The following is a 13,216-nucleotide window of genomic DNA, read 5'->3' on the forward strand; positions in this document are numbered from 1 at the left end:
GTCAGCACTGTGACATTTTGTACATTTCTTGACCATCTCTAAGCCAAGTTGTTGATTAAAAAACTGAATAGAACTGGACCACTGCTAGTCTTCCGTGTGTTGGTTTTCAGTCTGCGTCAGATCCACTTAACCAAGATTTTGTGGTCTTATCCACAAAGATAAAATAAGTGACTGTTAGTACTTTACTGAAATTAAACTACACTATATCCATGATGTTCCTCATTTATTGAGTTAATTCTAAGCTTGATTTTTTTTTTAACCTACCCAGACCCAAACTCCTATGCTATTTATTTGCCTTCATTTGCTATTACTGTAAGTTCACATTCATATGGCAGCCATGGAGATTAATGCTCCTAGTTATTGACGTATTGTTTCATCAATTCAAGGTGAATGTACCAATGTACAAATTTCAGTGTTCTCTAATTTTATTTATTTGAGTGCGCTAGTGGATTCTGCATCAATCCTTTGGGGGAGGGGAACTACTTAAAGATAATATAAAAGTATTGGTTGTAATAGTGGATGTTGGATCCAAGTTTTGATATTTTTGGTAAATCAAATATTTATTGCAGTGGAATGAGTATGATAGAAAATGTCTAATTCTTGTTCAGGAGAGATTTAGCCTTCCTAATTAATATTATTTACTAATACTGTATATTCTTTGTTTCTCCTACTCTGAATTTCATTTTTTAGTTTTTCATGTATTTGCAAGTTGAAAATTGATTCAAATTAGGACTTTTATGCATTATTGTGGAATTTAATTTCACACATTATAGATTTTGAAATTTATTGTAATCTTGGCTCAGAACTATTGTTCCGAGTCACAGTGTAATACAGTCTGCTGGTTGAATCTAATTAAGGTGTCGTATCACTTGCATGCAGTATGTATCTTTGCTTAGAATGTTCTAAAATTCCTCACTTGGGAATAATACTTCCCTCTGTTCTTGGTTTGATTGAAAAACCCAGCAATATTTGACACACTGTATATAACTCTTGTTTAAGAGGCAGACTTTGTTTATCTTTTGTATTTGTTGCCTATTTTAAGCAAGATGCTAAACTGCAATTTCCAGCATGGTTACTAATAGGTTGAGTATTAATCTTATTAATATCACCTATATTCTTTTGCCATCACTGCATTCAAAGACAAGCATGACTGTACTCCAGTTCTGGGTACACAATATTAATATTAAGGAAATATAACTTATTTAGTAAATGAAAATTGAGTAGTTTGAAAGTAAAATTGCTTTCTAACAAGAACAATTTATGATTACAATTTATTTAAATTGTACATAATAAGCACTTAGCACAATGCCAGGCACAATACACAGTAAGAACAGTAGGATACTCAGTATCTGTTAGTTTCTACTAGTGCTGCTACCTCTGCTGCTGCTGCTGCTGCTGCTGCTGCTGCTGCTACTACTACTACTACTACTACTACTACTACTACTACTGTTACTATCTGTGAAACAAGTACAGTAATGCCACTTTCAGGGCTATAAAAAGAATAGAAGAGAATGCATGTAAAGCACTCAGCACAGTGCCTTGCACATAAGAGACAATAAATGTTTGTTCCATCTGAGGGAAATAGGAGGGGGAGACAGGGCTACTCAAAAAAGTAGCAGACCAAACATGGCATGTACAATTTATTTTAAAGAAAAAGAGCGAATTATCTATTTGAGATTATATTTCACAATTATAGAATTGACTGCAGCACCATGATTATGTGTTGGAGAGATTGCCTGCCTTTCTTAGTACTGTATGAAAAACGAACCATTTCAAGCCCACCAGCATTCCCAGGATTCTCTTGCTTATTAGCACACAGATCTTTTTTCCCCTCTCACTTGACTTCTTCCTCTATTACCTGTTTCTTGCTCTCATTTGCAAGGTAATCATCTCTTAAATAAACAAGAATTCTCCAAAGGCTGAGCAGAAACCAGGGTTAAGGGGCACAGGCCTGGTTGACACAGGGCCTTTTGTGGAGATGCTCTTCCCTAGCAGAACTGTTCCTCTCAAGGCTTTTTCCATTTGATCCTTAGATATCTACTTTCAATATTTAAATAAGGAGCCTTTCTCCCTGTCTACTTCTAGGTATCCTTAGACTTTCCAGCAAAGTACAACAGAAAAAGTATTGTATGTCTCTTCTACTCATGTCTGTACCCCTTTATTGCTTTATAATAATGTTTATCAACTTTGGTACCATTGAGATTTGGGGCTGAATAATCCTTTGTTGTGGGGGGTTGTCCTGTGCATTGTAGGATGTTTAGCAGCATCCCTGGCCTTTACCTATTAGATGCTAGTAGTGGCCTCCAAGTCATGACAATCAGAAATGCCTCCAGATGCTACCAGATGTCCCCTGGGGGACAAAATCACCCCCAGTTGAGAACAAATGCCTTATAATGTTGAACAAGTATTTGATTTCCCTGGCTGAGACATAGTTTCCTCATATATGTAATGTGGTTAATAATCCCTGCATACTGCACAGGATTAAAAAATGTTCTGTGTATTTTTAAATACTGTGCAAATAGGAGGTTGGGGTAAGCCTGACAGCAGAACTTAGCTCTGGACTTTATTTCTGCTGGTATGTCAGTGCAGAGACTGAAGCTGGGAATGTCAGGTCGTGGTGATGGGACACAGGCCTCATGCTTTGTTTGTGGACGGTACTGAGTAGAGCTGTTCTGTCCAAGTAGAGAAAGTGGATGGGTACATTTCAGGAGGTGATGTTAGCAGGACTTGGCTTGTTGATGTGTTCCTTGCCAGGCAGGCAATCCTGAAATCCTGAGGCAGCTGCAGTGGGCCAAAGTCCTTTTTTTAAAAAATATTTTATTGAAGTATAGTCAGTTTACAATGCTGTGTCAATTTCTGGTGTACAGCACAATTTTTCATTCATACACGAATAAGGCAAAGTCCTTTTGAGAGGGCATGTGGCATTCCTCAGAATGACTTCAGCCTTTCTTCCAATCCTGAGTATTTAGCACCCTGGCATGCATGGCTTTTGGCCAACTTGCCATCTCTGGTCCACTACTTTTTTGAGTTGCCCTATCTCCCCCTCCAATTTCTCTCAGATTGAACAAATATTTACTGTCTCTTATGTGCAAGGCATTGTGCTGAGTGCTGTCACATGCATTCTCTTCTATTTTTGTTATAGCCCTGAAAGTGGCATTAGCAACAATTTATAGAGTAGGTACTATTATTATACTTCTTTTTACAGAGGAGGAAACTGAGGCAAAGCAAGGTTAAATGGCTCATCCACATAGCTAGTAAGTGGTAGACCCTGGATTTGAATCTAGGCAATTTGTCTCCAGAACCTACTCTTAGGAAACAGGGTCAGAAAGATGAAATAACTTGTACTGGTTCAAGGAGCTAATAAGAGGCAGACTGGGATCACACATAATGTAGATTCCAATCTCTGCCTGTTTCCAGTGCACCAAGCACCACACTTTTCATTCACTTCTTCTCTCTGCCTCTCTCTGGATAGGGTTGCTTCTGTGCTGCCAACTTACAGCACAGCACAGGGAATCTATTAAAAGATACTTCATGATTTCAAGATGGGATGATAAAAGGGGTGATAAAAAGAGGCAAAGAGGAACTTGGAATCAGCCCATTGGAGCTCTTGTTATTCGGGACTTTGGTCTGAAAATTCATTTTTACATCTGGTTTCTAATTGAATTCTGCTACTTTTAGTAAGTACTTTTGTTTGGGATGGTAGCCTTTGGATTTAAAGGTGTAAATTTATTTTATTATCATAGATCTGGTTATGGACCTGTTATCTGTGTGTTGGGGCAGACTAGTAAGGGCTAGAACCTGGAACCAGATTTATCCTTGGGGTGGGCAGGTGCTGATAGGAGAGAGGTAATTCAAGGAAGTTAAATCCTTATGGATGGTATATTAGTTTCCTAGGGTTGTCACAAAGTACTACAAACTAGTGGCTTTAAATGACAGATATTTATTGTCTCACAGTTCTGGAGGCTAGAAGGCGAAAATCAAGGTGTAGGCAGGGCCCTGCTCTCTCTGAAGGCTCTAGGGGAGAGTTCTTTGCCTCTTTCTAGCTTCTAGTGTTTGCCTGCAATCCCTGGCGTTCCTTGGATGCAAGTAGGTCATGACCGTTTGATCAGTGTAAGCAAGTAGGAGAGTCCTTATCCCAGGCTGGTCTCTACTTTCTTTGGGGCCCTGGCAAGAGTAGGCTACAGTATTTGAGGTACCAGGCAAATGGTCAGTTTGCCAAGAAAGAGAACATGACAGGTACCCAGGATTTGAACCGTGAGAGGCCTTGGTCTCAGGAATAAGGAAAAGCTCAGGCAGAAGAATGGGGCCAAGTAGGTCAGGGTCAGTCACACGGCAACTGTGACTTGCTGCCGAGTCCCAGCGAGTGGCGGAAGCATCTAAAAATCTCCCCTTCCCAGGAATAGGACTGGGGCCCAGGCAGCACCCAACCTTCAGTGCTTGGTGGATGAGAGAGAGTAAGGAGATATGAATTTGAGGCATCATAATTATAATTCAGAAACAAACTGTCAGCATCTGACATTGGCAAGTGTTAAAGTACCCTGGCGAGGTGTAAGTAAGTAGGCTCTCTGGATAGTAGTGGGTGCTTTAGATAAAGGAGAATGAAAAGTTTAATAACGTTAAATGTCATTTGTAAAATGGAAGCTTTTGCCCTTCCTAGGAAACACCTTGTAGGTCAGCCTCTGTTCTCTTATCAGAGAGGCTTAGTCAGAGGTTGTGTTATTTTGACCTCAGCACATTTTCTTTTTAAATTAATTGTTTGACAACACTTCTTTAGAACTTTGTTTCTTTAACATAATAAAAATCTAGCATGTCATGTAGTCTTATGAGTGACTTAACACCTTTCTATTTCTCCCTTCACCTTTAAGCTAGACTGATTTCTGTGAGAATTATGTCCTAGACAGTTCGCAAGAGCAGAGAACCCCAAGGCTGGTGCTAGTTGATGGCTTCCCCACCTCCTTGCCTCCACCGTTCTAGCCTAGTTCGGTTATTGTTGGGCGTGTGTGTTTGTGTGTGTGTGTGTGTGTGCGTGCACATGCGTGCTTGCCGTTATCTCTCTGGACCTGTGTTTCTAATCCAGGGTCCTTACTCGGGTAATTTTGTCTTTGACTAGTTTTGGAGACCCTCTGAGTTCCATCAGACTGTGTTTCTTAGTTCCCAGAGTTATCATAAACAATTGAATGTTACTGTTCATGAATTTTTTATGCCACATTATTTACTTAGAATAAATTGCTATAAGTGAAATTGCTGGATTAAGGATATGTGATCTTGAATGCTTTTTATACATATTTCCAAATTACGCTTGGGAAAAGTTTATGCTCTCTAATTGTATATATAAGTGCTCTTGTCCCTGAAGTCTAACACTGGATAATTTTTTTTGAAGTTTATCGTTTTGGTAGATAATAGATTGTATCATATTTTTGTTTAAATTATTATTTTTATTGCTAGATTAGTTGAACATATTTTCATGTTTATTGAGCATTTGAAAGTTTTTATTTTAGGAATTACCTATAAACATTCTTTGCCTGTTTTCTTTTGGAATGTATGCTTTTATCCCATTTCTTTACTTATTAAACAGACATTAATTCAGCACCTTTTATATGTTAGGGCTAGACACTGTTCAAGTGAACAGCACAGACAAAACCCCTGTGACTAAAAAGCTTATATTCTAATATAGTGAGGCAGAAAATAAGTAAATACGTAGTATGACAAATGGGGATAAGGACCGTAAAGAAAGTTCCATGAAAGGGAGATAGAGAATGATGGTGGGTGGGGATGCTGTTTATAAAGGTGGTCAGGGGAGGCCTCGCTGACACTACTGGTATTTAAGTGGAGACCTGAAGAAGATGAAGGCACAAGCTCTGCTGACATTGGGGAAAATATTATAGGTGGCGGGAACAAAGAGTGCAAAGGTCCTAAGGCAGGATTGTGCTTGACATGGGACATGACCATAGTTTGGTGAGTGAGGGAGAGAATTAGGAGGTGAGTTGAGAAGTAGCAAGGAATGGGGTGCCTGGGGTTACGCACCAGGCAGGGCTCTGGAGCCAGGGTAAGGAATTTAGATTTCATTCTGAGTTAGCTGAGGAGCCATTAGAGAGTCTTGACTAGTGAAGTGATATGACCTGACCCAACGTTTTGAAAGAACATTGGTGTTGGTAAGTGGAGACTAGACTGCGGGGGGACAGTGGCGGAATGGGGAAGACCAGGTAGGAGCCTCTTGCAGTGTATCAGATGAGAGACCCTAGAGGTGTGGTGGAAGTAGTGACAGGTGATTGATTCTTGGTGTATAACACAGGGCCAATAGATTTTGCTGATGGATTGGAAGTGAAATGTGAGAGAAAGAGGAGCTGAAGATGACTCCAAGTTTTCTGACCTCAGGGGCCGATAATGCAGTTGCCATTTGCGAAGAAGGGGGAAAATTGGGAAGAACAGGATTGGTGGAGATTTGTGAGAGCTTTTTATGTGATGAAGTGTATTAATCTTTTGTCATTTAGGTGGAAAGGTTTTTTTTTCCCTCAGTGGGTTGTTAGTTAACTTTGTTAGTGGTGTTTTGCTGTACAGAAGTGTCAGCTTTTAATTTTGTCATCTGTTAATCTCTGTAGTTTTTGGTTTTGCTGTCATGTCTAGAAATAATCACTGATGCTTCCTTTAAGTACTCTCATGGTTTTGTATTTTAACTCTTTAATCTGGATGGGATTAATTTTGGTGTAGACTGTGAGTTGTAGTTCAGTCTTAACTTTTTTATATATAATTATTACCCTAACATTCTTAAACGATTTGTTCTCTGCTAAGAAAAATGATTCTATCATTTCCTCCAAATTGGGAAAAAAGGGTGTGTGACAGGTTGTGTAAAGAGTTACTCTTGTCACATATTAGTGTTTAGCAAGTCCTTGGTCTTGTTTTTGGTTGATGGCTTGGTGTAATTTCTGGGCATACCTGGTTATAAACATTTGTCTCTTAAGTCTCTTCCATTCCAAAAAGAAGTACTTGCTTTAGAAGGTGGCTTTCATCAGTTCCCCTCAATGGTTGTGAATTCTGCCTTATGGATGATAAGTGACCTGTTTTTAACCACAGCCTGTGTCCTGCCACCAAATACGCTTTTATGCGACCTCATCTTGTCAACTGATAATTCCTCTGGGATTGTAAACTAAAATTTGCTTCAGCAATACAAACATTGACTACAGTGTATACTTGCTGTCTATTTAATCATGCTACAGATTCCAAAGCCCTGTAACATACTCTTACATTCTCTGTGCTCTAGACTTTCTTTGATATGTGGGTAATTTAGAGGTGACAATAGTATTTAACTTACTGGACCTTCTTGTTTAAGGCAAGAAATGAATTTCTTTTGTTATTAATAACGTTTACCAAATCTTAAAGTTGGGTGAAGTCTTTAAGCTTGGAAGTAAACCTCCAGCATGTTGTTAACCTTAGAAATTTGTGTCAAGACTGATTAAACCTAAATCTCTTTAATACTTCATTTTTTGTAGAGAGGGAAATATGAGGTTCCTAAATGGCTCTCTCCCGGTAGCGTTCTGCTTCTTCAGCAAATGCTACAGGTAATCTTTGCTTTTTATTTTTAAATAATAGAAGTCTATTGCAATTGTTTGATTTTAAGATATCTATGGTGCTATTACATTTATTTATTAGCTTAAAAAATTCCATTCATTATATCTATTAGGCAATTTATTCTTTATTAAGTGCTTTCTTTGCGGGTACTTTTTTTTTTTTTAAAGACTGCCACCGTATGTCTTTGCTGATTTGGTTTTCCTTTTTCTTGCGCATTGTGTCTTTTCTCTAACCAGCTCGTACTCTACTGTTTTCTGTTTTCTGTTTTCTTGCTCCCATTCTTTGTACATTAGATATATAGTAGATGTGGAATAAATGCTTGAATGAGCTGATAATACAATTGAGTGGGCCCTGTGATCTAGTGCAGTGATTCTCAAACTTTAGCATGTAGCAGAATTGCCAAATGGTCTTATTAAAACACAGATTGCTGGGTACCACCCCCAGAGTGTCTGATTCAGTAGATCTGGGGCAGGACGAAGAATCTGCATTTCTAACAAGCTCCCAGATGACACTGATACCACTGGTCTGGTGACCACATGTTGAAAACCACTAATTTAGTTAATGACCTCTGAGGATGAAGGACAGGAGTGCTGAAGTTGAGGTAACTACCCTACCAATCAATAGGCATGCCACCTGACCTGGTTCTGACCTAGAAAATGGGGATTCTGAGCTTGGCCTCACTGCTATACAGTGTTATGTGGATAAAATGAAGTTAATAGGAAACACTTTAAAAATATGAGTACCTTATTAGTGCAATATTTTTTCATTGTTATGTATTCAAAATATCTTCCAGTTTTTCCATCTATTAAACCATCTCTACTTTTTATTCAAAATTTACCCCAAGCTCACCCACCTTGATTAAGTGGGGCCAGACCACCAAATCTCCATAAATGAGATTGAAAACACCTCATCCTTTCTTCTAATCTCCAAAAAACTTAATCTTTGTTGATTAATTTTACTCTCCTCACATTTGAAAATTACAAATGGAAAAGAAAGGTGTGCTTTTCAACTTGTTCTGTGTGATTGTAAGCTCACCGGAGGTAGAGATTGCATATTCAGTGTGAATACCCTGCATTGTGGCTGCTTGAATATTAAATTGGTGAATATTTCCTGTGAATAGGTTTTCTAGCAAAAGACTATTACATCATACAATAGATTGACTGAACTTCATGAATAATGTCCATACCAATGAAGTTCATGTTTGTTAAACATTTATCTTCTAAGCCCGTGTTGGTTGCTATAGTTTTCTTGCTTCTATTCCCTTTTTAAAAGAACTTATTCCAAGGCCATTTTAAGGCCTTTGACAGCATTTTTGTGATGATAAAGTTTACATCTGTTCTGATGAATTTTGAGTTCTCAGGAGGAAGGGTGTTCTGTGTTTTCTATTTGAAATGTTAATCTCTAGCTACTTCTCAATGGCCACTAGGTGGACCCAAAGAAACGGATTACTGTGAAAAATCTATTGAACCATCCCTGGATCATGCAGGATTACAACTGTCCTGTTGAGTGGCAAAGCAAGACTCCTGTAAGTAAAATGAAATCCAGTAGAATTAAAAAAACAAAAACAAAAACTTTGATCTTTTTGTGAATTCAGGACCTACAATGATGTAGTCTAAATATAAAAGAAAATATCTTTTGTAAACTTATTTGTCAGATTGGTGTTTGGGAGACTGTAACTGAATTATATATTTGCCTGTTAATCTCTAGGACAGTGGTTCCTAACCAGGCCTCACATGAGAATCATGAGGACCTTAAAAAAAGTGCCTGCACTCCATCCCAGAATAATTAATGGATATTTTAAAAAGCTTCCGGGCGTTTCTCATGTGTAGTCAGGATTGTGAATCGTGCTCTGGGAATCTTGGGCAAGTTACTTAACTTTTCCAACCTATTTATTCATCTGTAAAAAGTAGGTTAAACCTGTTCTCTATACTTCCCAGAGTAGTTACAAAGTTAAAGCAGGTCTCAAACTTTTAAGTCTGAGGCCCCTTTTATGCTCTTTATATTATTTATTTAAAAATTGATTGATTTATTTAAAAGTAACATCACTAAACCTATTACAGTTTATTGCAAATGAATATTTTTATGGAAAATATTTAAAACAGAAATTTAGTGGGAAGAGTAGCGTTGTTTTACATCTTTGAACATTCCTTTAAAGTCTAACTTAATACAAGACGCTTGGATTTCACCTGCTTCTGCATTGTCTGTTTTGCTGTTTGGATTGAAGCATATGGAGACAATGCAACCTCACAAAGATACATAGGATGTATTTTAATAGCTTTTTCAGATAATTGGGTATATTCTCTGATGTTCCATTAAACCTTGATAGTGGTAGTTTCTTAAAGGTTAGTTGCATGTGGAATCTGAAACCACATCAGTGAACTTTTTATACTCTATTACATTAAAGTTCCTTGGATCTTTTCTCCAGGTAACATTATGTATTGGTCATTTGGAAAATATTGATTCACTGAGTTGTGCAAATTTTCCAAATGTTAACATCTTCATATTTATATATAAAATAAAAAAATCACATCTCTTAAAATCACTATTGATCTCATCAGAGAAGTATTGGAAAGCTGTCAAACTCACGGTGGCAGTTACAAGTTTTCCAGAAATTCTAATTTCTGCTTGAAGGCCCAAATGACATTATTGGCGACAAATACAGTCAGTTATTTTCCTTGAAGCGATAAGTTCACTTTGTTCATTTTTGAGAAAATGTGTGCCAGATATCCAAGTCTAAGTAACCATAGTTTGTCAGTGTTCGCTAAGTAAAAGTGGTGTTCCATGAAGAAATTGGCTAATTCGGCTCACAATTCAGTCACACAGGTGCTTTTCCTCCAGACAGCATCATACTTTGGCATGCAGAAGGGCTTTATGCATACTTCCCATTTTGTCACAGAGTATTGAAAGCAGGTGTACTCAACTTTAATACTTTTTACTGCTTCATTAACAATATTCTTAATTGAAACTGGCTTTTTTTTTTTTTTAGTTTGAAGTGTCAGTGCATGACAAAGAACACAATGTCAGTACAGTTTGGTGCCACTGCATTGACTTGTACTGATCAGTAGTTTTATTCATCATTGCTTTTGTACAGTCAGTGCAAATGTTAACACCGTAAAAAGTGAAAAGCAGTATTATTATGAAAGTAGTTTTGACCTTGGAGATCCTCAGGGGTCTGCAGACCACACCTGGGGAACTAGTCTAATATATATATGAAAGAACTTTAAATAACACAAGTGCTATACAAATTTAAGCGATTATACTAATAAATATTCCTACATTAATGTTTTAAAAAGATTTTTAACAAGTGGCAGTTTGAACTTGGTAAAAAATGTGAGTATTACTAGCTGGTATGTATAATTTTTTTAAATTGAAGTATAGCTGATTTACAATATTGTGTTAGTTTTAGGTGTACAGCAAAGTGATTCAGTTGTATATATACATTTTTTTCAAATTATTTTCTATTATAGGTTATTATAAGATATTGAATATAGTTCCCTGTGTTACACAGTAAATTCTTGTTGCTTATCTATTTTATGTAAGGGGCATGTATACTTTCTATATTAGTGAACTGTTGTGCTTAAAAAACCACGGTAGAATTTAGCTAGTTAAAGCAGTAATATTTACAATTCTGTGGATCAGCAATTTGGGCTGGCTCAGTGGGGCAGTTCTTGTGTGAGTCTTACCTGGGGTCACTCATGTGGCTGCAGTCAATTGGTGACTCGACTGTGGCCAGATGGACTAAGCCTCACTCAAAGACTAGTTTGTGCTGCCTGTTTGTTGGCCACATTGTGTCCAGCAGGCTAGTCTAGGCTTCTTCATACCGCTGCTGGACTCCAAAAAAAGCAAGAAGATGGGCAAGCCCTAACACTCAAGCAGTTTTCAAGCCTCTGCTTGCATTGTGCTTACTAACGTCTGGCCAAAGCAAGCCATGTGGCAAAGCCCAGAGCCAGTATGGAAGGTTTACCCATCAAACTTCATACAGTTCTTATCCCCTTTTCATAAATAAGGACATCAAGAAATTAAAAATAACTATTTAAGAAATATAATGAGAAGAGTGGCATTGCTTTACATCTTTGCAAATTTCTTTGAAGTCTAGCTTAATAGAAGATACTTGGGTACTCATCTGCTTCTGCATTCAGTCTATTTTGATATGTCGTTTTGATTATAGCATGTGAAGAAAATGTAGCCATACACAGATATGTACTCAGAAAAGCATTTTAATGCTTTAATGGAGAAGTATTTTAATAGCCTTTTCAGATAGTTGGGGATGTTTTCTTACAATCTACTAAAACTTCTACAACAGAGTAGGGTATATGCATGGATCAACAGAATAGCTTGGAGACATGCCACAGTGTAGAGTTGGTACAGCTGTGAGATACTTGCTTTCTGGAAGAATCACACCAATAAATATGAATACTTGGGAAAATAAACTATCATGTTTTTAACCCCTTCTCCCTAGTCTGCCCACTGTTATGACCATGTAGCTTGATCTGAAATTCCTCCTGATTCTCCTGTGACTGTCAACCCCTAAAATTTCTTTTCTCCATATATCCTTTGACCCTCCGTGACGTCTTTAGTCTCTGAAGTTGAGCAAATACAATTAGAGCTACAACTTAATTCTAACAACTTTTAACACTGACAGCCTAGGGACGGCAGAGTAGGTGGGGGTCCGAGCAGTGCAGCAAGAGTGCCCCTGCAGCTGTGACGTGCCCCTTGTGAGGTGGAGAACGCGGGTGCTGCAGATGCCTGTTTAACCATTGGGGGTCATCATTTCTCCATGTGTGGGAGGGCCTTGCATGTCTTCTCAGCCATGATCCTTAATAGGATACGATATGCTCCTGTTTGCAGAACAAATGGCAAGATGAAGAAAGTCTCTGATTTCAACAACACAAAGATTATTTTAAATTGGGGCATAGTATAAAGTAAGATACTTAGTTTTGAGTGTTCCAAAAAATACGGTTTTCTTTACATTTTAGTATATTAATTGCTAATAATTATCGAATGCTGACTATAATAGGGAAGTGTGCTATTATAGTACTATAGTATAATATAGACAGAGCCCTTAGGATAGTACCTTTAGGGACTTTATGTTTTTAACTCTTTTAACTCATTTAATCCTCATACCACCCCCCTGAAATAGATACTATTATTGTCCTCATTTGCAGACAAAGCAACTGGACACAGAGTCATGAAATTACTTGCCCAAGGTCAAACAACTAGTAAGTTTAGAACCAGGAATTTAACCCAGGCAGAAAGGCTCCAGAAAATAATGAATCTGACAAGTCAGCTAATTCAGACTCAGGGCCTGTATTTGGTGTGGCTGTAGCCTTTGTGATGGGAATTGCTTATCTGGCCTCTGCTGGAATAGCTACTGGAGCAGAGTTGTGGAGAGGAGGCGTTGTGGTGTGGGAGGAAAACCCTGGGCTTGGGATTAACGATGTCCGTCTTGGGCAGATCGCGTACATTTTTCTGAGTCTTCATTTTCGTACCTCTAATATGGGTATTCTAATGTCAGTCTCTTCTGTATGTTTGGATTATGTTTTGCCACTTATAGAGTGCCTTTAAATGTTACTTCATTCATCTGTCATGCCTGCCTTACGGAGCTGTTGCAGGGATCAAATGAGTTATATACAGGACAGCTGTAAGGGCT

At 38.0% G+C, this 13,216-nt stretch overlaps 1 protein-coding gene across 2 annotated transcripts in view; it reads left to right on the forward strand.

Annotated features, from left to right (window-relative positions):
- The window catches only part of MELK (maternal embryonic leucine zipper kinase), a 71,554-nt gene that overhangs the window by 28,069 nt on the left and 30,269 nt on the right, over nucleotides 1–13,216 (forward strand). For both annotated transcript variants that reach the window (XM_072959741.1, XM_006204099.3), the window contains exons 9-10: nucleotides 7,488–7,556; nucleotides 8,993–9,091. In XM_072959741.1, the coding sequence (XP_072815842.1) occupies nucleotides 7,488–7,556; nucleotides 8,993–9,091 (168 nt within the window). The remainder of the gene's footprint in view (nucleotides 1–7,487; nucleotides 7,557–8,992; nucleotides 9,092–13,216) is intronic.

Source organism: Vicugna pacos, chromosome 4 (genome assembly GCF_048564905.1).
Source record: "Vicugna pacos chromosome 4, VicPac4, whole genome shotgun sequence".
NCBI classification, from domain to species: Eukaryota; Metazoa; Chordata; class Mammalia; order Artiodactyla; family Camelidae; genus Vicugna; species Vicugna pacos.